General features: G+C 42.0%; 1 protein-coding gene across 1 annotated transcript in view; it reads left to right on the forward strand.

The window, feature by feature from the left end:
* The first annotated feature begins 5,362 nt into the window (after positions 1-5,362).
* Positions 5,363-24,921, forward strand: part of LSR (lipolysis stimulated lipoprotein receptor) — a 734,631-nt gene continuing 715,072 nt past the window's right edge. The window contains exon 1 of the mRNA XM_044079331.1: positions 5,363-5,872. Coding sequence (XP_043935266.1) covers positions 5,788-5,872 — 85 coding nt within the window. The 5' untranslated portion in view covers positions 5,363-5,787. The remainder of the gene's footprint in view (positions 5,873-24,921) is intronic.

Raw genomic sequence — 24,921 nt, forward strand, 5'->3', positions numbered from 1 at the left:
CATATCTAAGCAATTAACAGGTCTGACTGTGCACAGGTCAAGAATCACTGCACAGTACAGGCAGAATAAACACAAACACGGATGTGCAATAATACCTGTACCACATACATGTGCAATAATGCCTATCCTACATGCATGCACAATAACTACACCACATACATGTGTAATAATACCTATACCACATACATGTGCAATACTACCTATACTATATACATGCACAATACCTATACCACATACATATGCAATAATACCTATACTACATACATATGCAATATCTGTACCACATACGAGTAATAATACTTATACAACATACATGTAGAATGCATATACCATATACATGCACAATAATACCTATACTATATACGTGTGTAGTAATACCTATGCTACATACATGCATAATAATACCTATAGCACAGGCATGTGCAATAATACCTATCCCACATACATGTGCAATAATAGCTATACCACATACATGTGCAATAACAAAAAACAGAGTTACTCCCAGTTAAGTTGCACAATGATAAAGTAACTAACTTTTTTAAAACTATAAGAAATATATTTGATGAATTACTTGTTCACAAAGTACTATTTTGTTACATAAGCATGTTTTTCATTTCATCCTCTAGCCGTCAGGATTCCGTAATATGTTTTAGGTAATAAATCGTTATCAACATCAGACTTTACTGAGGTAGTTAGTTTTGTTTCTACAGTTTGCAGATGGTAATATCGCAGCCCGTACTTCCATTTCCCCAAGTAAGAACAGCACGCAAGTCCCCCTGATACGGGTAGTACAGATCGGATTAAAACAAAAGCAGGAAATCTATGAAGTGCTTTGATACTTGTTTCCCTTGAATCCTTTTGAATACTCCGGATTAAACAGAAATCCCGTCCAATACTCTTTCATAGACTATCGTCTATGGGAGGAAATGGTGAAACCCGCGGCTGCTGCATGGGAGCCCTTGTTCATGGGGGAAATAATCTGGGGCTCCCCGCGGCCACGGGTTTCGCGGGTGCCTAACACCGGCTATGCCTACATACAATGTCTCACATTCCGCGGTGGTATAGCGGCAGCGTTGTTACTTCACAGCAAGAGGTTCTCCCGTTCGATTCTCGGCTTGGGAGTGCCTTCTGTGAGGAGTCTGCATATCCTCCCGTACCATTCGAAAGACATGAGTGTGTAAATGGGCATGCCTTCGCTGAAGGTTGGCCGTCGAGCTGGCACCTCGGCGTTTCGTAAAAAAAAAATCTACTGCCAATCATTAACGGACCGGAGTTCCGCTGTGGCGACCCCTTACCGGGAAAAAGCCAAAAGACCAACAACAACATGCAGTGTCTCACAACACACCAAAATGCCCAGCGCTGTATTACTTTTCTAAAAAAATACCAGCAACTAAGTGGTTAATGAATAATTATAGCATCCAACACTGGTTATCTATATTTTAATTTGTTATCATGGATTCTGCAAGTGTTATAGTGACACTGATCACACATAGCCATCCAATCAACCAACCCCCTCAGCGTTATGCTAGGTGGTGGAGTGATGAGTGTGGATTACCACAAATGGCTGCACTACTGCTGGCTATAACATATTACATCTCTTACATAATTAGCCCAGGAGAGCCCCCAGTGATATTTTATCTCAAACATATAAGAAAAGAAAAAAAAAATGTCTGCAGTTTCTCATGTAACCTGGCAATGTCATTATAGCTACAATGTTAGGTATTGGAAAGACAACTCCACTAACATGTACCTACACAGGGAAAATAAAAAGAGATTCTGCTAATAATAAAGGAGCATATCCTGAAAACGTCAAAGGATGTCATTGTACCCCTATAGTCCTCCCTTATCAGGCCTATGATTGAGTACAATGCCCAATTTGGTATGTACCTCACCCGGCACCTGCAGCAGCTGGAGAGACCCCAAAAGTACCTCACCAAGAGGATCAAGGGTCTCCAACATATGTCATATGCTGCCAGACTAAAGAAGCTCCAGCTCTATTCAGTAGCATACCGCCTGCTCAGAGGTGATCTGTGCCTGACGTACAAGGCCATGTACAATCCGGAATTAATGGACATGCTCCACCTCAAAAAATCCAAATCCATCAGAGCCACGAGAGCTAAAGATCTAAACCTCAGCACAAATATGAATAGGATATGCTGGAGGGTCAGATTCATAACCCAGAGGCTTCCCGCACTCTGGAACAGGATCCCAGTTCATGTTAGGCAGAGCCCCTCACTGACTCTCTTCAAGAGAAATTTTGACGAGTGGATGGGTGATCGTAGGTTTACCCCGGGGGTCATCTCTGTGTCATTGCTAGACAGAGGCACAGTAAACTAAATTTATTTTGTACACTTTTGTATCATTACATGGGGTGGCGAAAGCCACATACACTATGGCTAGGCTTGTAAATGCCCTAGGGCAGATAGCCACTATACTATGAAACTATCACTGAGAAAGTAAATAAATGGCATGCAATCTAAGTACATACAAACACATATAAACAAAAAGTATATATATATATAGAGAGAGAGAGAAAACAACGGAGAAAGGGAAAAAGGACCGTGACATGGTTATGGGTGGGGTGGAGACGGTGTGTTAAATAACGAAAAGAAAGGAAGGTACTTTAGTAAGAGATACATTGTAGCGATAATAAAAATGAAAGAAACAAGAATAAAATTTGAGAAATAAATAAGAAAGGCCATAAACCATTCCTAAAAGGAGAAGCTAAAACACTTAAATATTTAAGGTGATTAAAGGGGGGAAACAACAGCTGCTGCGGTAGCGTTGTCGCCTCATAGTACAACATTGTACTGTTCGATTCTCAGTTAGAACATCATCTGTGTGGAGACTGCGTGAACGGGCGTACCTTCGTTGAAGGTTGTACGTGTCGGGGCTGGCAACCTCGGCACGTAAAAATCTACTGCCAATCATTAGCGGACCGGAGTTGTGCTGTAGCGACCCCTAACTGGGAAAAGCCGAAAGACACAAACAATTAAAGGGGGGACAAGATAAAATCTATAGAAGACAGGATTGCGTTACTTATTTTTCATTGGATCTGAGATGTGGAAATATTAGGCAAGTTTTAGTTAACACATTAGGCTTGTGACCCTTTTAGTGTATACATAAATGTCAGTTCCAGTTTAAGATGTTCTTTAAACAGACAAAAGATAACTTTAGTATTCGATTAGAATCGTCATTGCAAAAGTTAAAGAAAACTATTCATTTACTGACATGTTTACCCAAGAAAATGCATTACGATGTATGAATGTTTATTGTGTGAATTTTGTCAATAAAGCCAATATTTAAAGTAGAGAACTATACAATAATTATAGGTTGACTGCCGGGTATGGTGCTGCTGACAGACTTAAGGTTACCACCTGCCCGTCTTTCTGGGGTGGGTGTCTTTGTGGAGTTGTGTCCTGTAAAAAAAATAATTAAACAAAAAAAAAACAGCAAATGTTCTGACATTTTTAGGACAAAAATATTTTACAAGTTATCTTTAATAGTTCCATAAAACAGTTATTTTTGTATTTCAAACGCATACACGTTATATGAAATACAGTCCACAAGCAGCTCAACTGCTACAAGAATAAGCTTTTACTTTCACAAAAAGTAAACTTCCGTCCTTTGCATTGGCCGTGGGTATGTTTTACTTTGCAAAAATCGCATTTCTACAAAAAAATGTGAATGCCTCACTTTGGGCATTTGAAAAGGTGGCAACCGTATTGACTGACGAAACCACAAATGACCGTCAGTATAACTCCAAATGTACAAAACAGTGGTTTTGCGAAATTTAAATCCAGTTTTTTTTAAGACTAAAGAATAACCCCCTAAATCACTGAATATTGATTACATGCGACTTCTTTATTCAGGCTCACACATGGTCTGTTGTAATTAGTGTACTACCCCAGAAACCAAACTAACTAAATAAAAATACTAACATAGAGCTGTATGTGCGGTTTTGGTGGCGAAGTAGAGTAGAGGTAGCTCTCAATAACAGCTATTAACCTTCAATCTCTAGAATGTGGAACAAACTGGACAAAATGTAGAACAGCTTCAACTACAAGTTCCCAGAATGGGCCGAATGAGTCACTTTATACTTATAAGTAGTTATTTTGATGAATGTAAAAATTATTCAATATTATATATATATATATATATATATATATATATATATATATATACACACACACACACTATGGATATCTGTTAAAAATTATTAGCAGACCTTTTCAATGGGGAACAAGACTGTTTTAAGACTCAAACTAAGAAACGTTTCTCGTATTGAGGTACACTTGACCGACACGCTTAATAACTCCACCCTTCTCGCTTACAGGTAAGCAACGCAGTTTACTTCCTGTTGGATCTGCTTTCACAAAACCGAGGAGGCGCGTTTTAACAGTAAAGTGTAACTTCTAAATAAACTAATTAATTCAACAAAATGAATATCGCTGTCTTGCCAATAGTTTAAGACAAAAACGCAATATTAGACTTAATCTGCGGTATCAAATGAGGACACAATTCACACACAATCCATACGAGGTGAAAGCTGAAAGACATAATTTTTCTTGACTATGAAAAAACTGAAACTAAATAAAATCTAAATAAACAAATCCACCTATCCATGACATACTTGTAACATTCCATATTTCTCGACTAGAAAAGTTCAGTGGGAACACAAACACAACTAGATAAATCAGTTTTATTGCTTAAAACAACTGAACTGCATTGCAAAAGCAGGTAGGTACGCATAATCATACCAATTGAAACTGTCCAGATTTTCGCAGAATGTTAGATTTTTTTTTACTTATATTTTTGGTCTGCTCCTCTTAAAATTTGAGTTTTTCTGGCAAATCATTGGAATGATCAGATGACTGAATCAGTGAGTAACGAGTTTCAGACTTCAAATCCTTCAGAAATGCAAAACCCTGTTACTCTATCAACTTTCTAAGTTTATAAAAGCAATGTTAAAATATGTCTCTATTTTTGGGCCTCTGCCCCCATTTTGTCGGGCTTTGTCCAGATTCCTCGCACTAAGAGATTGAGAGAGGTATGCTGCTAATATTCCAGTCACTCCCTCCCCTGGGAAAATTCAGTTAGAATACTTGCTTCCTTCCGGTTAGTGCTTTTTGTTTTAAAAAGTAGGGGGTATATTAGTGGCACAACATTTGAATGTACATCAAAAAGTGAACATACTATGACCATTAAAACATTTTAAAGTTAACATTTTAATACGGGTTTTAAATTAATTAATCTACTAATTTTCTTTTGGTTATTTCACGCTTCACTGCGAATTACATGCGATTTTGAAAAAAGAGACTTCCCCTGCTCACCTTGTCAAGTGCATGTAGTTACCCACCCCCACCTGTTGCACTTGTTTCAACATACATTTTTGTGTTGGACGAGCAGATTTTATCTCACAATGGGAAAGAAACTTTTTAATATCCGTTTATTATAATAATTTCGAGCTGCATTTGGAATTGTTACAAATTCTGCAGATTTGGGGGTATCCTAGAATGTGGGCACTCTGCTTGGGCGGGGTCTGCGCCTTCGTATCGCAGAGGCGATTAACCTGGAGTTTCACCACCCTTGTTGTCCGTTGGTTTCAGTCTTGAGTTTGGTGTTTCCCTGGGATGAGTCATACCTGAAAGTTGTGTTCTGAACTACTGATAGGCGGCGGAGGCGATAGTGGTATTAGTTTAGGAGCGGAGGGGCGACATCGCGGAATTTTCGGAGTAAAGGATAAACGAGTCTGTGACAAAGTGCTTGTTGTGTAGAAGAACTGTAATGGCCAACTTTAGTGAAAGACTTTCAGTCACGACTCCGATCACATCGTTTATTAATTTCGTATTCCTTATCGTCGTACTCTCAGGTACATTTTAATGCAGAAGGAGTTTAATCTTGCTGCAACTGCTGCTTGTACTTTTAAATTCCAGGGTAATTTATTCTGCTATTGATAAATCAACATGTAACAAACAGTTGGGATTATTTCTCCGCTGTTTTTTTGCTGTCCTTTCTACCTGCGATTGGCTGATTGGTGGTGTTACTTGTTGATTTGGCAGATACAGTATAACAGAAGAATGGAAAAGTAGACTCGCTTGTTTTTGCCATGATTGCTGAGTAGTGTTGCATTTTAGTTTGTGATGTTTTCTTTTTAGCTTAATTAAACGTAACATTACAAGTCTCTAGTTCAGAAGTACTAAATGTGTTTGACCCCCCCCCCCCCCCAAAAAAAAAACAAAACACTTTTGGTAAATGTTGGCTGAAACATACTTTTTAGATTCTGTATTGTTGAGGGATTGGTATGTACGTATATACGCATGCACACTTGATTAATATTCGTATATGTTTCTCATTTGTTACATTGTAAACTTGTGTACAGTTTGCCTTGTTGTTACCTCTTTTTCCATATGGAAGTTGATCCTTCAGAATCGGTCCACAGTCCAGTTTAATAATTTGGGTTTGTAGTCCAAATGGTTTGGCACTCGGGAGTTTAGGACTCATTGGGTGACACCGTAAGTGGAGTCCATTAAGACTGGCTTTCAGGGTTGAAGTCCTTCGGGGTTGACGCTGCAAATAAGGGTTCTTAGAGTGGTACTGGATATAACACCGTATAGAATAGGAGAGCCTCTTCGTAGTACATTATCATTAATATTGCTGATATATTTTTTTAAATTAGTTGATACCCGTTTCCTAAAAATTAGGTTTTCTGTATAGGTTCATAGGTTTATATTAGGCTAACAACCACCAGTCTCTCTGTAAGCTTCAATGCACATACAACCCGATCCAGTTTTGTTCCAGAGTTCCTTGGGTGCCTATGTCATGGGATATGTTATTAAAGAAATAGCCAAGGGCTATGTGGGGAAGTGGGGAAACTTACTTGCTATCAAACTTTGTCCATCAGAGAGACATGGAAGGGGGGGCAAACTGGAGGTGATTTTTTCCCCCCCATCACCCCAGTGATCAAGGCTTTTTTGAATAGGGTCAGGGATTACCCCTGCTTCACGTAGTTTGGGAGCTTATTCCATAGTGAGGGGATCCTTGGAGAAACGATCGGTCTCTCCAGCATGTTCTGTTTATGTTGCAGGAAAAGTTCAGGTACTTGAATCTAGTGTTTCTGATGTTTGTTTTGTGGATGCACCAAAAGATCCATCCGAGCTGCATCGAGGATACCTCATATGCTAAGAATAGATGATCTCTCAGTAACCTGTAGGAGGCTGAATGAGTACAGGGGGGCTTAACGTGATTTGTGTAGGATAGGGGTATTCATAACCTGGATTCTCCTGGTAGCTACCCAGGACGTGGTGAGGAACCTTGTATATGGACACTTGAATGTGGATGAACCCCAGGGCATCATTCCATTTAACAAACCTGGAGTTGTATTTGTTATTAATGTAGATTGGGACACCTCCACCGTTTGTGCTGATAATGGCCTAAATGTCTAAGGCACTGTAGCTTTCCACTGCCGGAGTACTTTATGTGGTTGTAAACCAAGTCTTGGTAATAACACTGATGTCTACATTCTCTAGAGTGAGAAAAGCTTGTAGAGTTTGGAGTATGTTTAGGCCTCTAGCATCGAGCAGTAACACCTTAAATCAGAGATTTTTTGTTTTGATTTTGACCTTTGTTTACATTCTCAGTCTGGCTTTCTGAGCATGCTCCAGCTTTGGTTGCAGGGGTTAGGGGAGGAGTGCTTACAGGAAATTTCAATGGTCTTAGTCGAATTCCCATCTCAAATTGCAGTTGTACTCTCAACAGCTTTCACATAGTCATTCGTTAGTTTCACTTGTGCTTTTTATTCAAGAAAAGAAGCCTTTCAGGAATTTTATGACGTCACTTGCTACTACCTTGCAGGAAAGCGTATAACAAATGCAAAGCTAAAACGTTAGTTAAGTTTTCTGTTCATTTTAATTTTATATGCTGTTTTGTGCGGATTTCTGAATGCTAGCTAAGTGCTATGATGATATGCATGACTGCCACTTGCTTTGTAGAAAGCATCAGAATAATGCAAGTTTCAAACAGTGGTAGAAGCAGTCTTTTTCATGTTTTGTTTTTCGATGTACGAGTACTAACCAAGTGTAATGGCTTTCTGACCTGCTGTGAAAAAAATGTGTGTAACTCAAGCAATAGAATCATTTTAAACAATGAAGTTCACAACTTACCGTCACAATGGAGGGCTTTATATGGCAGTTTGTGATAGTTTTATGTATTAATTCTGAGATTGCTGTACTAAAGAGTAAGGGAAGTAAGTAAAGAGACTGCTAAGATTTGGTGTGAATTCACTAAACTGTACCTTTTTGACTGTACACAATGGAGGGCTGTATATGGCAGCTTGTGATAATTTTGTGTACCAATTCTGAGATTGCTGTACTAAAGAGTAAGGGAAGTAAGTCAAGAGACTGCTAAGATTTGGTGTGAATTCACTAAACTGTACCTTTTTGACTGTACTGCTAGCAGTTATGGTAAAAAGATTAAATAATCAAGTTTTACCACAATTAATGTGCAGTGATCATGGGGTTATAAGGTTAATTTGTTGCTAGATAATTCTGCCAAACGGAAATCTAAACCAATTTTCTGAAGGTTAATTACAGATTATATGCAAGCAAAACAGTCACTATATAAAACTAACTGGAGTGCGGTGTTCAGTGAAAAAACTGCAGATGGAGTGTGGGAAGTTTTGAAAAAGAAATTTCCATAAGAACAAGATATCTGATTTAAGATGAGAGACAAAAAGAAATGGAAGGGAGATCAAACTACAACTTTGAAAACAAAAATAAACAAGCTGGACAAACAGATTAAGAATAGTGTGAGACAGGATACTGAGCATAATAGGAAACCTTTTCATAGATGCACAAGATGTGGAAGAAGTAAAGCCATACAAGTTGATAAACTGTGTGTAGATTCTAAAATTTATTTTCAGACACAACAGACCATCTCACGGACAGTCCTCTTCTAGCACATAACTCTTCTACATGCGAGAAATGCATCAACATCAGTAAGCTGGAAACCATGCTCTGTCGTGCCACAGGCAGTGCTCCGGACAAAGAGGAGATTGCCAGCACAAACATGACCCACAGCACAGACACGACCCACATCACAGAGCCAAGCACAACACACACCTATGCAAGGGTCCTCAATAAAAGCTTACCTAAACAACAGAGACCCCTAAAACACTCTCACAAAATTCCACACACACAACACCAGTCACATCACACACAGCCTATTAAGCATAACGATAAACCAAAGCAGCCCATAAGGCATAACAATAAACCAAAGGCACTAGTCAATGGCAACTCAATAGTGAGACACATTGATGACCTTCTCCTTGTTGAGCCTGTTGAATGGGACATGGTGAGCTGTCTTGTCAGGTTCCAGAATCTGCCATGTCTCTCTGTCTCTCTCACACACACACGTCTCTCCACAACGGGTACAAGTATGACTATGTCATTGTCCATGTTGGTGTGAATGACTTGAGGGGTGTATGACAGTGTCATTGTCCATGTTGGTGTGAGTGACTTGAGATGTACCTTCCTGGATTACATATGACTGAGCCCTGAGTTTGTGTCCCAAGCAAGTGTGACTTTAGCTCTAAGCAACATCCTACCTTCACCACGAATGATATCACAATAACAACAAAAAGTAATTAACGTAAACAATTGGCTTAGTTTCTGGTGTCTTTCCAAGGGGATCCAGTATCTGTCTGCCTGGGATGACCTGGTTGACAGGCCACAATGCTGTGCCAGAGATGGCCTCCACCTGTCGCTTCTGGGGTTCTGGAACATGGCCAAGGCTCTTGCCTCCCCCATTGTGCCTTTTTAGGCTATGTCCAAAAGACAAATCTTCCAACATAAAATATCTGTCAAACAGCAAATTGAAGGTCATGCTGCTTAACTCTAGGAGCCTTAACCTGAAAGTGCACTCACTGGAGGCTCTCCTCACACTGAAAGATGCCGATGTCTGTGCGGTCACGGAAACTTGGTTCAGGGCTGCGGAGAGCACCCCCACCTTACCAGGATATACCTCATTCCACACTTTTTGACCCCAAAAATGAGGTCAGAAAGACTTAAGGGTGGTAGAGTCGCTATCTTCATTAAGGACAGGCACACCTCCAGACTGGTTTGTTAGCATGACGCACTGGAATTACTCCAGGTGCAACTGACAGTTGGCAAGACACCCATCCAAGTTCTAGCCAGCTATAGACCCACCCCATGACTCGAGACACCCACTTCTTCTATCTGGACCTACTTGACTCCATCAAGGTACCCACTAACACTCTGATCCTTTGTGACTTCAACTACCCCACCATAGACTGAGTGAACTATTCCTGCACTAATGCACACACCCAATGATTCCTTGACTTCATCAGTTCTAACGCACTAGACCAGCTCATCTCATCCCCCACAAGGGGAGATAACATTGTGACTTGGTTCTCACCAACATAGGCTACCACTGCACCACTTCCATAGTATGTTCTTCCCTGGTGAGATCAGATCGGTCTGTCTCATTCGAAGTTTCTATCCCACCCAACCCTTCCACAGCCTTAACCAGGCTAAAAATCTTTTCAAAAGCTGACTACAACCTCCTAAGGGAGAGTATCAGTAGCTTCACTTCCCCCTTCAGAGGATGCAGACAGCTATGCTGAACAATATGTCACTGTAGTGTGCAAGCACCTGTACAACTATATGGACCCAGCCTTACCCAACAGAGCTAAAACCTGCTCCTCAATGAAACACAAACCTATCTGGTGGCCATCCTCTATCAACAGGCTTTACAACAAAAGGAAGAAACTGTTGTCCAAGGGTAAAAAGGAACAAATTCCAAATTGGAAAAACTCCCTCCTCAGCCTCAACAAGCAAATTTAGATTACTAGTGAAAACCTCCAAAGCCAGTTTGAGTTGAAACTGGCCTCTGAAACAAGGGGAAAACCACAAGTCATCCTTCAGCTATGTCCGGAATCACCATGGCAAAGTCCAGGTTTGTTCTGAAGTGGTACTTAATGGTACCACTTACAATGATCATGTTGATTTAGTTAACCTGCTAGGTGATAGGTTAATCGCAAACTTCACCCCCCCCCCCACAAAGGCCCATTCGACATCCCCGATACTTGTCCCACACCTCACATTTCTGTAGATCAAGTGTTAAAGGCCTTATCCAAGGCAAAGAACACAGCTTCCATGGGGATCTGATAGTTTCCCAGGCTGTATTCTGCACCAGCTCCAGCAAGAACTAGCTTCGACATTGAGCACCCTATTCAACCACAGCCTAATTACAGGCTTCATTCCAGGAGAGTGGAGAACTGTCATTGTCATCCCCTTGCACAAAGGTGGTGCCACTGCTGACCTGGGAAACTATCGCCCCATTATGTTGACAAGTCTGATCTGTTAAGTGCTGGAGCGTATTATTATGGATTTCCTAAACAAGGACATAGGCAATCTCCAAGCACTTGACCCCACTTGATTCAGATTCGTCAGGGGCAGATCATGCTTATTGAACCTTTTTGACTTCTTTGAAACTGTCAGCAAAGACCTGGATGAGGGGAAAGTCAGTACGTATAGCTTACCTTGACTTGCCAAGGCCTTTGACACAATCCCCCACTCAGGCATTATCAAAACGCTAGCACAGCTTGGGGGAAATCCCTGTCGCATCAGGTGGGTGGCCAGCTGGCTCACTGATAGGACGCACAAGGTCAAAATAGGTGTCACCACCTCAGACAGCAGACCTGTCAGGATCTGTCCTGGGACACCTACTGTTTTGGCATCTAATTCTCAGATATCCAGGCAAAGACAAAGGACCTGTGGCTGACCAAGTTTGTTGATGACTGTAAGTTGGGTGCTCCCATTGACTGCCCATATGATAGCATACTGCAAGAGGGTCTCCTAGCTACAAGTAACTGGTGCCAAAGTTATGGCCGTAAATTAAAAGCAAAAAAATTGTATTATCATACCATTCGGCAAAAACACACCTCCCCTACTGATTACCACAACAATGCAACCCCTAAGCACACAACCTGTGGTGAGAGACCTGGGTACTCAGGTTGACGGCAATCTCGCATTCGACCATCATGTGGCAGCAGTGGTCAGAAAAGCCTTTTACTTGGTTCATCTCATAAGTAAAGGGATTGCATCCATAAAAAAGGAGGTTCTTGGATCTCTGTACTCCCTCATTAGGCCTTTAATGGAGTGTAATGCCCCATTTGGTATGTACCTCTCCAAACACCTGAGCCAACTGAAAAGGCCACAGAAATACCTCACAAGGAGAATCCATGGCCTCCATCTGTCCTATGCGGACAGGCTCAAATCACTATCACTCTACTCTATCATACAGATTGCTCAGAGGTGATCTGTGTCTTGCCTACAAGGCAATATCAGACCCTGCCCTACTAGAGATGTTCCATATCCATAAGTCTTAACTCCTCATGCATTACCCACTTGATAGGCCTCATGCATTACCCACTTGATAGGCCTAAATCTAATGTGTGACATCAACAAAACCTGCTGGAGAGACAGGTTTGTCTCCCAGTGGCTGCTCTGTCTCTGGAATAGACTTCCCATACATGTCAGAGTCCCTCGTTGACCCTCTTCAAGCGCAACCTTGATGAGTGGATGGGAAACCACAAATTTGTCCAGAGGAGTCCACCTTTGTCCCGCATTGACAAGGGTGACGTGCTGACTGAGGGTTCTCTTTTTTTGTGGATAAGTTTTTGGCTAGACTTGTAAGGGTCACAAGGCCTTTAGCCTAGTAACCTCCTTTTATAGATATATTTACAAAATGTTATGCAAAACAGTTTGGGTCCACAAAAGGAGTGGAAAGTTGTCCTAGTGACATCCCAGTAACCCCGGATACTAGAATCAAATTACATTATATTGAAAAAGAGCTATGCAAACTGGATCCAAACAAAGCAGAGGGAGGAGGCAGAAATAGTAACAACGACCTGAGAGCACTTCACCAAGAAGTTACTGTACCATTCTATCTATTATTCACTAGGTTATATAAATATGGGGAGATTACTCAGGATTGGAGACCTGCGCTTATTAAACCTGTCTTTAAGGGAAAGGGGAGCAGGACAAACCCGGAGTCATATAGACCCTCAAGTCTACTTTCATGTTCCTAGGTAGGTACAAGGCTAGCTGCCCGAAGGCATTTATAAGCCTAGCCAGAATGTGTTGGTTTTCGCCGCCCTCTTAGATTAGTTCCCTGTGCCTCTGTCCAGCAGAACCACTGACGTGACCCCCGGGGTAGACTTTGTTTCCCATTCACTCGTCAATGTCTCTTTTCTGAAGAGTGTTAGCGAGGAGCTCTGCCTAATGTAGATTGGAATCTTGTTCCAAAGCATGGGAAGTCTCTATGACAGGAATCTATCCCTCCAGCGCATCCTATTTATTGTTGTGGTAAGGTTTAGATCCCTAGGGCGTGTGGCTTGAGGGGATAAGGTTTTCTTTAAGTGGAGCACGTCCATCAATTCTGGGTTGGACATGACCTTGTATGTCAGGCAGAGATCACCTATGAGTAGGCGGTATGCAACCGAGTACAGCTGGAGTTTCTTCAGTCGAGCTGCATTGGGCATCTGTTTGAGACCAGTGATTCTCTTGGTGAGGTACTTCCGTTGTCTTTCCAGCTGTTGCAGGTGTCTTGTAAGGTACATCCCAAATGGGGCATTGTACTCTAAGATGGGTCTGATGAGTGATGAGTAGAGGGGCACAATGACCTCTCTTGATCTGGATACGCACCCTTTTTTGATTAGGTGGGCCATGTAGAAGGATTTTCTAACCACTTTGGCAATGTGATTATCAAAGGTGAGATTACTATCAACTTGGGTCCCCAGATCCCGTATTACTTTTTCTGTATTTAGGGGACTACCGCCTTTGTAGTAGTTTGTGGGTACTTTGTTTTTTCCAAAGGGGATGACTATGCACTTTTTGGCATTTAGCTTGAGCCATGATTTTGACACCAGGTATCTGTCTCAGTGAGACCCTTTTGGAGGATGTCTATGTCAGTCGGAGAGTCAAGTATAGCCCCTAGTTTGCAGTCATCTGCGAACTTGGTCAGCCATAGTCCTCCTGTGCTTGCCTGTACCTCTGAGAAGTGTATGCCGAGCAGGAGGGGTCCTAGGACTGAGCCCTGGGAAACGCCACTTCTAACTGGTTTAGAGTCGGACCTAGCTCCCGCAACTCTCACCATTTGGGTTCTGTCCGTGAGCCAGTTGGCAACCCATCTTGTGACGTAGGAGTTTATGTTCAGGCTGCTGAGCTCGTCTATAATACCAGAATGGTGTCGAAGGCCTTAGTGAGGTCTAGGGAGGCTGTGTGTACCACCTTTCCCTCGTCTATAGCCTTGGTAACGGTCTCAAAGAAGGCCACCAGGTTTAGGAGGCGTGATCTGCCCTTAACAAAGCCAAACTGGGTAGGGTCCTGTGTTTGGAGGTTCCCAATGTCACTGTTAATGAGTTCCATGCTGATGTGCTCCATAGCCTTGCAGACCAAGCTAGTCAGGCTTGTAGGGCGATAGTTCCTGGGGTCTTGTTGTGGCTCCACCCTTGTGGAGTGGAATAACCGTTGCTGTGCGCCACTCTATGGGTATGTAGCCTATGGAGAGGCTGAGTTTGAACAGTGCGTTTAGGTGTGGGATTAGTTCATCTTTAAGCTCTTGTAGGACACAGCCTGGGACACCGTCCGGTCCCATTGATGCTGTGTTTTTGGCTTTGGAGAGGGCTGTTTTAACCTGAGTGTCTGTGATGTCAAGGGACTCTACATTCTTCTGGTATGGTTATGGGTCCTTTTGGAGGTGAGTGGGGGGTGAAGTTTGCGCTGAACCTGTCTGCCAGGATGTTGACGATATCGGTCGGTTAAGTGTATTTTGTCCCATTCAGCACCAGCTCCGAGCATATCTGAGCATTGCCACTTAGATTCTTGACATAGCTAAAGAATGCCTTGTGGCTGTCTTTGGAGTCCTTGGCAATTTTTCTTTCAAAGCTCGCCTTGGATAATTTTATGAGGGATCGTAGTTTCTTGCTGATACTGATCAGGGATGTTTTCCCTTCTTGGGATTTTACTCTCTTCTGTACTCATGTCCTCCTCCTATTATATAGCTTGTTTATGGCAGGAGTCCACCAGACTGGTTTCCTTTTCTTGGAGGAGTGAGTCTTGGTTTTGCTTGGGATGGCACGATCCATGCATTCTTGTAGGTGCCCGTAGAATGCATCAGTAAAGGATTTTGCAGCTTGTACAGTGTTATCCTTCAGCATGGGAGCTTTGAAGCTTTCCACCTCGGTCTTAAGTAACATGAAGTTTGCTTTTGAAAAGTTTTTCATGGTAGTTTCTTTGTCCAGGGGTGGGGGCCGAATGTGGATATCCAAAGTTATTTGTTTATGGTGCGAGCTAAGCAGCGAGGGGTTGACCCTCCGGTGTGGAACACCGGTCGCCCATGTTGGTGATAACCAGGTCCAGTATGTTGTCACCTCTGGTGGGAGTGTTGACCAGGTGAACCAGGGCATTTGAGTTTATAAATTCTAGGAAATGTTGGGCAAGGGAGTCAGTAATTTGAGTAGTTCTCCCAGTTAATGTTTGGGTAATTGAAATCACCCAATATTAGAGTATTTGGTAGGACCTTTGTTTCCCAGTGTTTCCAGAAACACTGAATGGGTGTCCTGGGACATGGTGGGTGATCTGTAGCAAGCTACAATTTGAATTGCAGTTTTGCCCGTTGTTTGTTGCACTTGGATGATCTCTGAAGCATCGTGCTGTGCCATTAAACTGGAGGTGTGGGTATCCTTGATGCATATGAATATGCCCCCGCCTTTTGTATTTCGGTTTGGGTTCTATGGCCGAAATGTATGGGATGAGTTGTAGCCTGGTAGTGCTGGGGTGCTCTTTGGAGCCTTGAACCAGGTTTCTGTTTACTGCACATATATCGATTTTTCTCCATACTGAGGAGTGCCTCGAGTGCGTGCATTTTGAGGTTTAGACCTTCTGGCATTGAGTAGCATTACTCTCAGTTTTTTGTTACTTGTGCTATTTACGGCGGTGGGTTTGTCTTTTGAGCCTTGTCTAAAAAAGGCACTTTGGGGGTGGCAAGAGCCTTGGCCAGTATTCAAAAGCCTAAGGGTGACAGGTGCATGCAGTCTCTAGCGAAGCAGTGTGGCTTGTCGAGCGTGTCATCTCAGGCAAACAGACACTGGATTCCCCTTTGAATGACACCAGAAACTTAGCCAATTGTTGAAATCGAGAATTTTTTCTTTATACCGTGGTATCATTCTTGGTGAGGGCAGAATGCTACTCGGGGACAGGGTCATACCGGCCTTGGCTGTGTGATCAGAGAGCTCTTCCATGTCTCTCTTAATGTAGTCCAGGGAGGTACGGCTCAGGTCATTCACACCAATATGGGCAATGACCGTCATATTTGTACTTATTCTGGAGTGACCCGAGTGCTTGTTTTATATGCCAGATCCTGGCACTCGACAGGCAGCTAACAGTAACCTTCTCCTTATTCAGCCTAGTGAGTGGGACGTCAGTGTGCTCTGACTATAGAATCACCTATTACTAGTATGTTGGGTATGTTATTTTGCCTTAAGGGCTGTGATTGCATGGCACACTGGTTTTGTGAGTTGTGTTTCATGGTTTGTGTTGGGGGGTGGAGGTGGCTTGGATGTTTGCTTTGGAGGTCTCTGTTGGTTTTGCAGATCTTTTGTTAAGAACCTCCGGGTATGTTTTCATGTATTTGTGTGTTTTTTGCCGGTGCTGGTTTAATGGGTCTATGTGAGACTGGTGGTGTGATGCAAGTATTTCCCTACTTCTCTTGACTGTCTGATCCAGTCTTTGGTTGAGAGAGCTTAGCCTCCAGTTTCGCTGTATAATTGCATCTCTCGCATGTGTTAGTGTTTGGTGGTAGGAGGAGAGGATTGTCTGTGTTCATGAGGCAGTTGTAACATTGCCTCAAAATGCCCAGATTCACCAGTTGGACTGGAGGGTACACCTGAAACCACCATTTGGACATGCCTGGATAGGTACAGTGAACTGTTTTACTGAATGGCTGGTAAGGTCGAATAGAGAGCCTTGTCCTTCTGTATAGTACAGGAGGGTCTAGTGCTAGGGTTTATAAGTGCTTGCTATAAGTTTTTTGAGCAAGTGCCGGGCTGAGATATAGCAGTGAAATGAAAGAGAGAGAAATTAGCCCAAAATGGCCAATAAACTACTACTTTCTGGGCTGAAACCACCTCTCCAGGGACAGAGAGGCTACTCAAAGCTCCCCTCTCTCACATGTGAACAGAGAAACTTCCTTCTATCCAAGTAAGGTATGGGCAAACAGAGATTTGTAACACAGCCCTGAATTCAGCACTAACCTGAAAACTGGACTATACTAGCTTAGAAAGATGGGAAACGAGTATTTTTTTTTTCAGAAAATAAAGTCGATACAATAAAAAAAAAACCACTTTAAATGCACAGAAAAGGATACTTTGTTATATATCACAGATCAGAGTTGTAGTCATTGCCCCTAGTAATAAAGTAGGAAGAAACGCAAATACAGTAAAAGCAGATGAGTAAAGTGCACATTTTTTTTTTTTGTGGAAAAGTAATTGAGAAGTTAATATTGGATAAGTTATTGTCAGAATTGGATAGATAGGGACTTGAAACCATATAGCCGCATGCATATGTTGAAAATAGATCTATTACCACCTGTAACATGATGTTCTATAACAATATAACTATAAAAAATTGTGATGTAATTTATACAGATTTACTTCGGCATTTGACGGGGTCATACACAAAACACTGATTTAATAAACTAGAACAGTTGGGTATTGATGCACTCTTGATAAGATGGATAGCTGCATGGCTTACAGATAAGACATGGCAAGTATCATACAGCAACTGGACAAGTGAAATCCTTGGTTACAGTCAGGGTGTCTCACGTGGCTCTGTCCTAGGCACTTACTTGTTTAGATTGTGTCTTTCAGACCTAAATTTTTCATCTGAGGTGTTATACAGTCTATATGCAGACGACCTGAAATTGGGTAAACTGATTACATGTGTTGCAGATAAGGCATGCCTGCAAAATAACTTGACTAAATTGACCATTTGGTTACAGGAGAATAATATGCTGATAAATACATTAAAAACTAAGCATATGAGATTTGGGAGACATAAATTGAAATGTGAATATTTAATGCAGCACACAGTGATTGAAACTGTAGATTCATTTAAGGATGTGGGTAGATCCAGCTATGAGTTTTTCTAATCATATCAGCCAATTGGTTAATGATAGTTACAGCACTGTAGGTTATGTAAAAAGATTTGTAAAGTCTAGGAAATCAAAAATGAAGAAGTCATTGTTTGTTAGTTACATCAGACCCAAACTTGAGTATAGAATATCAACATGGAAACCCTATAAGAAAACGAGCATGAGTAAACTGGAAAGAGTACAACGGAAATATACCAAGGGTATCCATGGATGTGAAAGTGTACTTTATGAAACACTAAAATATGTGATCTTGTGCAGTGTCTTTTATTGATGTTTTAAGAGGAGGAGGTCTTATTCAGGTATATAGGGCATTTAGAGAAAACTGCTTCCGGGAATGTTTGGGGTGATCAAAAAGTATTAGAGAATTATCAGACCACCTATGTAGAAGATTCTGTAGTAATAAGTGTACTAATTGGCTCTCTGACAGTAGCTAATGCATGGAACAGACTACCAAATTATATTTAAAGCAAGTAGTAGTTTGGGTATTTTTAAGAATAGCCTGGATACTTATTGTGGAGGCAGGTGTTTTGGTATATTGACAAGCTAAAAGGGCATTAATGCCAGTGCTTGAAATATTTGTGTATATATAACAAAACTGCATAATTAAGATAAAGCTTTTTGACAAGATCCATAAAAAGTAAACACTGAAAGTTTTGCCTAACCACCCCATCACAAAAGCACACAAAAATCTAGTAATCTTACTGTTTCCCATTTGTCAGTGACTGAAAGCTTTGACAGGAACTGAGTTAATTGTGTTCACCAGAGGGAATGAAAACATGGCTGCACCAAGTAAATTGAAACCAGGAGTAGAGTTGATGATGATGTGGTCATTGGTTGGTGAAAGCTTGAAGGTATCGGGACAAGTTTCTTTAGGTCAGAATTTTAGACTCTGGGATTGTCCCATTAAAGGTGCTTGGAGATTTTTTTTTTTTTTTTTTTTTTTTTTTTTTGCAATGTTAATTTTGTCATTTTCACATTACCTAAAAAAGGCTCTAAGAGGGTGGATTAAAGTTTTAACCCGTATCTGAAATCCTGAGGAGAGGGGCCAGGACAGACTATCCTTGGCAAAGGTTGTCTTCCAAGTTCTTAACATCATTTCTGTGCTGCTGTTATGCTAAAGTGGACAACCTTAATCTACAGGCTCCAGTCCCAGCATCTTTACTGTACCTTATGGGAACATCTGAGAACTCCATAATAACACACCTGCTGTATTTCCTAGTTACTCAATCCATTTGCAAGTAGTTATCAGAATCAGATTATTCTGTATGGACACCGTTTTTTGGGAGATTGCTACTCTGCTTTGGAAATCACATTAGATTGATAGGCTGAATTGAGAGACAGTTTTTAGGCGAAAACACCTAGGTGGTAAGCATTTCTGCATCTACTTTGATATGAACTTAACTTGATAATACAGACCCTGTACAATAAATCTGCTCCCCTACTACAACTTGCTCATTACTATCTCCAGCTGTTTCTGTGCTTAGTTTTGTTATTCTGTCATGCCGTTGGGTTAGTAGACAGTCTCTTAGCAGTTATTTATCAGTCTCAGCAGCTCAACATGTACACTCGCATTTTGTAGTGGAAGATTACAACGCTGCGGGTTCTATTCCCACACTGGATAGGTGGAAAAGACATTAGAGGCCCCGTCTGCCTTACTTGGTGGTAGCTCAGGTAGATGTAAAAGATCACATGGCATGCATCAAACTGAGTAGTTTTAACTCCCTGGTACCTTGGCTAAATTTCACCATTTCAGCTAATCATTATGAATACCACTTAAAAGTTTCCCTGAAAAGAGATCATTGGTGTAGTTGTATAAGTTAAAATGAAAATTAAAAATATATATATTTAAAAGATGTCATTACATTCACCGCTGCAGTATTCCTTACTAATGGGGATTCCCTGTCGTGAAGCCTTCTGTCTGGCCAGTTTACAAAAGTTTACTGTTGCTTTAAGGTACTCTGAACATCACCTGTGCACTCCTTGCACTAGGGAATGATTTAATGTCTACCTCTGTCCATCAAAGACATGGGTATCAGACCAGGGGTGACTTTGATTTCCCATCCACTGGTCCAGTTTGTGCTTGAATAGGGTTAGGGAAGGGCTGTGCTACACATGGATGGGGAAGCCTGTCCCAGAAAATGGGAATTCCTGAGAGAGATGTACCTGTCCCTCCAACATGTCCTATCTAAGTTGCTGGCAAAAGTTTTAAATCCTTTTATCCAGTCATTCTGGTGCTGTTCATTTTGGTGATATGCAAAATGTCCATCAGATCAGGATCCAAGGATGACTTGTATGCTAGGCATAAATAGTTTCTTGGCAGTTTGTAGGAAACAGACTGTATATAGAGAGCATTTTTGTCGAGATGTCCGAGAGAGAATAACGATTTCAACTTTTATTGGTGGTCACTGGTTTGTGGTTTTGGTATATAGAGAGAGGGCTTTGAGATGATCATTGTATTCGTGTCCTGCTTTTTCTTTTTGTGAGGAACGTCTGTGGACATTGAAGTCTGGTATATTCACAAATGGGTGTTGTACTCCATGATGGGTCTGACAGTTGAGTACACTGACATGATTACTTCCTGTAGTTGGATGCCATGCCCTTCTAAGTTCAGTGGCACAGAATGATTTTCTTACAACTTTAAACAGATGCTGGTTGAACGCCAGACAACTATCTATGCAACTCTGTAAATGCCTGGATGCTGTCTACTTTTAGAGGTGTTTTAGTCAATGAGAGAGTTTCCCTGGGTGGCCATCTTCAAAACTGGTACTATTATGCATTTCTTAGCATTGAGTTTTAAGCTATGGCTTTTGCACCAGTCATTTTGTCTGTGTTAGATGTTACTATAAGATGTTGATATTTTGGAGGCATTTTGCACTTCTAGCTTGCAAACTTGGCAAGCCAGAGGTCCTCAACATTGGCCTTGACTTCTAAAAAAATAGATGCTATAGAGGAGCAACACAGCTCTGGAGGGCACCACTGATGACCGGCCTCTTTGTGGAGGTGATCTCTCCGCTCTTAACTTCTTTAGTCCTGTCTTTGAGCCAGCAGGCAATCCAGAAAGTTACATAGGGGTTTATGCCTAATTCCTTAAGATTGTTTACAATGCTCAAGTGGGATGTATTGCATCAAATACCTTGACTAGGTCAGGGTAGACAGTATGCACCATTTGCCCTCATGACCACCTCAAGGTTCAGTAAGCATAACCTGTCTTTGATGAAACAAAATTGGGTTGGATCAAGTGTCTTTTGGTTTCTTAGGTCGTTGTTGATTCTTTTTCATGGCATTATGTATGAGACTAGTTAGGCTGGTGCGTCTGTAGTTCCCGGGATCCTCTGTTGTGCAGATTGAAGACTGTTGCAGTTTTCTATTCATATATGAGGAAGCTGTCGTTGAATAGTGGCACCAGTGCCCATGACTGGTCATATTTCAGGCTTGTCAGGAGGCATCTTTTGGTATCATCAAGGCCCATTGAAGCTGTATACTTTGCCCTAGAGAGTGCATCCAAGATCTGCTTCCTAGTGATGATTGTGGAGGGGTTATGTTAATGGTATTTCCTTGGAAGTGGCTGGGGATGAGAAGGGGGTTAAAGCTGCAGCTGAAATTGTCAGCCAGAAGATTTACTGTTATCTCCTGGTTTCAGGAACATGGCTTCACTTGTCAACAGTTTTGCACAGTGTGCCTTTGACATTTTGGAGATAGTTGAAGAATTTATGGTTGTCCTTGGTCTGGGACACTTTCTATTTTTACCTTAAAATTTGCTTTGTTCGACTTGAAGTTTAAGAAGTGTAGCACCAAAAAGACAAAAAACTCTGATTTCTTTTTTTTTTCTAATTTATTGTACAACCTATTTAATTTTGGATTCCATCAGGGTGGTTTGTTTTGTGTTGATATTGGGCTGTTGGTAGATGAAGCAGCCTTTTTGCGGTCATTGGCATGGTTGTACAGAGCTTCTGTGAATAATTCTGTATAGGTTGCTGGATTATCTGGGTTTGGAGGGCCTTGAAATATTGGCATGTTATTTTAAGGCTGTTTGCCTTAGAGTAGTTTCTGACTTGGGTTTTTGGGGGTTACAAAATTGATTCCTACTTTGAAGGAGGCTGCTTTGTGGTCTGGCCTTACCAAAGAGGACGAGACACTGGGCAGGGTGCAGCATTCTCTTATTTGTGAGGATCAGGCCAATATGTTTTTACCTCCTAGTAGGCATATGCACTAACTGGTACAGGGTGTTTGTTTACACAAGGTGTAGGAAACTCTACAACTGCAAATTTGGGGTCACACAGGCTTTTCAGTTTATGGTGGGATAATTAATGTCCCCCATGAGTATGGTATTTGAATGGTGAGTGTTTCCGATAGGTGTAAGTATGTGCTATAGGTTTCACAGGACATAGAGGGTGACATGTAGTTTGCTAGGATATAGTAGGACTTTGTCTGTAGTAATCTGGACGTAGAGGAACTCCAGTGCATCATCTTTTTAACCACCCTAGAGGTATGCTTTTTGTAGATCAAGACACCTTTACCTTTAGTCCCTGTTTGTGTGGTTTCTGGTCTAAATGTGTGGAAAGCACTGAAGCTTTGTATTGCTGGGGTTCCATATGGTACTTTAAGCCTTGTATTGGTAACTTTACAGGTATCTGCATTCTCTAAGGTGGAAGGAGTGTAGCTTCTTGTCTAGACTCCTGGCATTGAGCAGTTACTCCTTTAAATTTCCTAGAATGATTTTGCTATTGTTGGTACGTTTGTCAAATTGGTATTGCCTAAAAAGGTTGTATAGGGGAGGAGACTGTTTGTTTTAGCCAGAATTTGAAAGCTGAGAGGGCACAGGTGCAGACCATATTGTATCCCCCTAGAGCGACACTATAAAAACAATCGTCGCTGTTTGTGGCATCATTCTTGAAGATGTGCCTAGGCATGTGTCAGGCTGTGACACACAGTCTGTGAGCTCCATAATCTCTCTTCATGTAGTCTAGGGAGATGTATCTCAGGTCATTTATACCCACCTGCATTATGACTGAATCATACTGACATGTGGTGCAGTGACTTCAGTGCATGCTTAACTTGGTAGATCCTGGCCTCTGTTAGGCAGCTATTATTTTCTCTCTGTTCAGCATGGTGAGTGGAGTATGTCATAATGGAGTCCCCTATGACTAGTCCTGGGTAGTGTATTAGTTTCCTTTATGGGCTTGGTAGTTGAGGTTCCACTGGTCATGGCTGCATGTGCAGTGGTAGGTGTTACACCACTGGGTGTGACTGCATGTGCAGTGGTAGGTGTTACACCACTGGGTGTGGCTGCACATGCAGTGTTTGGTATTGTTTCTACTCGCTGCTTTTGGGTTTGTGGAAGATAATTTTTTGTAGGCAGGTTGCCTGGGAGGTCTTTGGGGTTTGGGAAGATTGCATTCAAATGCCTCCACGTAATTAGGTCTATGTGGTGGTGGTGGTGGTGGGGGGGGGGGTGTACTGTGTGTGTTTTAAAACAACTAGTTTGTTATGAGTGTTTGTACACAAGAGGCTTGCCTCTGCAGATGTTGTGCATATACATCTCTTGCATACTGTAATGTCCTTCCATTTCCCTGTTGCACTATACATTGTCCTACAATCATAGGAGGTTACTAGGCTGTTGGTCCTGAGGCCCTTATAAGCCTAGCCAAGAGTTTAGCCCATGTTTAGACAAGTCGGCACCCAAAGCCCCTGTCCAGCAGGGACACAGGTGGAATCCCAGGTGTGTATTTTCTGTTTCCCATCCAATTATCCAGGTTGTGCTTAGAAAGGGATAATGAGGTATTCTGCTTGACGTGGAGAGGGAGTCTATTCCACAGATGGGTTTGTCTCTGGGGCACATCTGTCCTGCCCACAAGTCCTGTTGATACTGCAGACCAGGTTGAGGTCATGCATGCAGGTTATTCGAGTGGAGCTTGACTTGCGGATATGCAGCAGTCCCATCAAGGCGGGCTCTGAGATTGCTTTGTATGCCAGACAGAGGTCACCTCTGAGGAGTCTGTATGAAACTGAGTAGAGGGACATATCTGTATAGGGTAGATGTTTGAGGCTGTGAGCTCTCCTGGTGAGGAACCTCTGTGGTCTGCCCAGCTGCTGCATGCGGCTTGCAAGGTACATGTTGAAGGGGGCATTGTACTCAAAATTGGCCTTATAAGGGAAGAATACAGGGATGTTATGACCTCTTCGTCCGTGGATGAGATACCCTTACTTATGAGGTGGGCCGTGTATAACACTTTCCATGCAACGGAAGCAACATGGTGGGACAAATGTCAGGTTGCTATCAACCTGGGTGCCCAAATCCCTCACTACTGATTGTGTACTTAGGACATTGTTATTAATGTGATATGTGGGGACATCACTCTCCCTAAAGGGGATGATGATGCAGATGTTCATAGTGTTTCACTGCTGCAGTCATTACACTTGGGTTATCCTGCCATCAGGCGGTCCCGCAGTCGGCCAGAGTTCCAAAGTCTTGGTCCGGCGTCGGTTGCTGTCGCTTCTTCCCTGACATCAGTGCGCCAGGGGTATATTAGATGCAGCCGACGCCATTTTCTTCAGTCTTTCTTGCCGCGCGGTGCCCGAAGCAAAAGCAGTTCGCAAGTGCCGGTCGGCCGACTCCTGAGATTTTCAATTCAATTTTCAGAACTGAAGTCTTCTATAAAGCTAAGTACCCCATTGGGGAAACTTTTT

This window comes from Protopterus annectens, chromosome 8.part0, assembly GCF_019279795.1.
Source record: "Protopterus annectens isolate FY-2018-M chromosome 8.part0, PAN1.0, whole genome shotgun sequence".
Classification (NCBI taxonomy): domain Eukaryota; kingdom Metazoa; phylum Chordata; order Ceratodontiformes; family Protopteridae; genus Protopterus; species Protopterus annectens.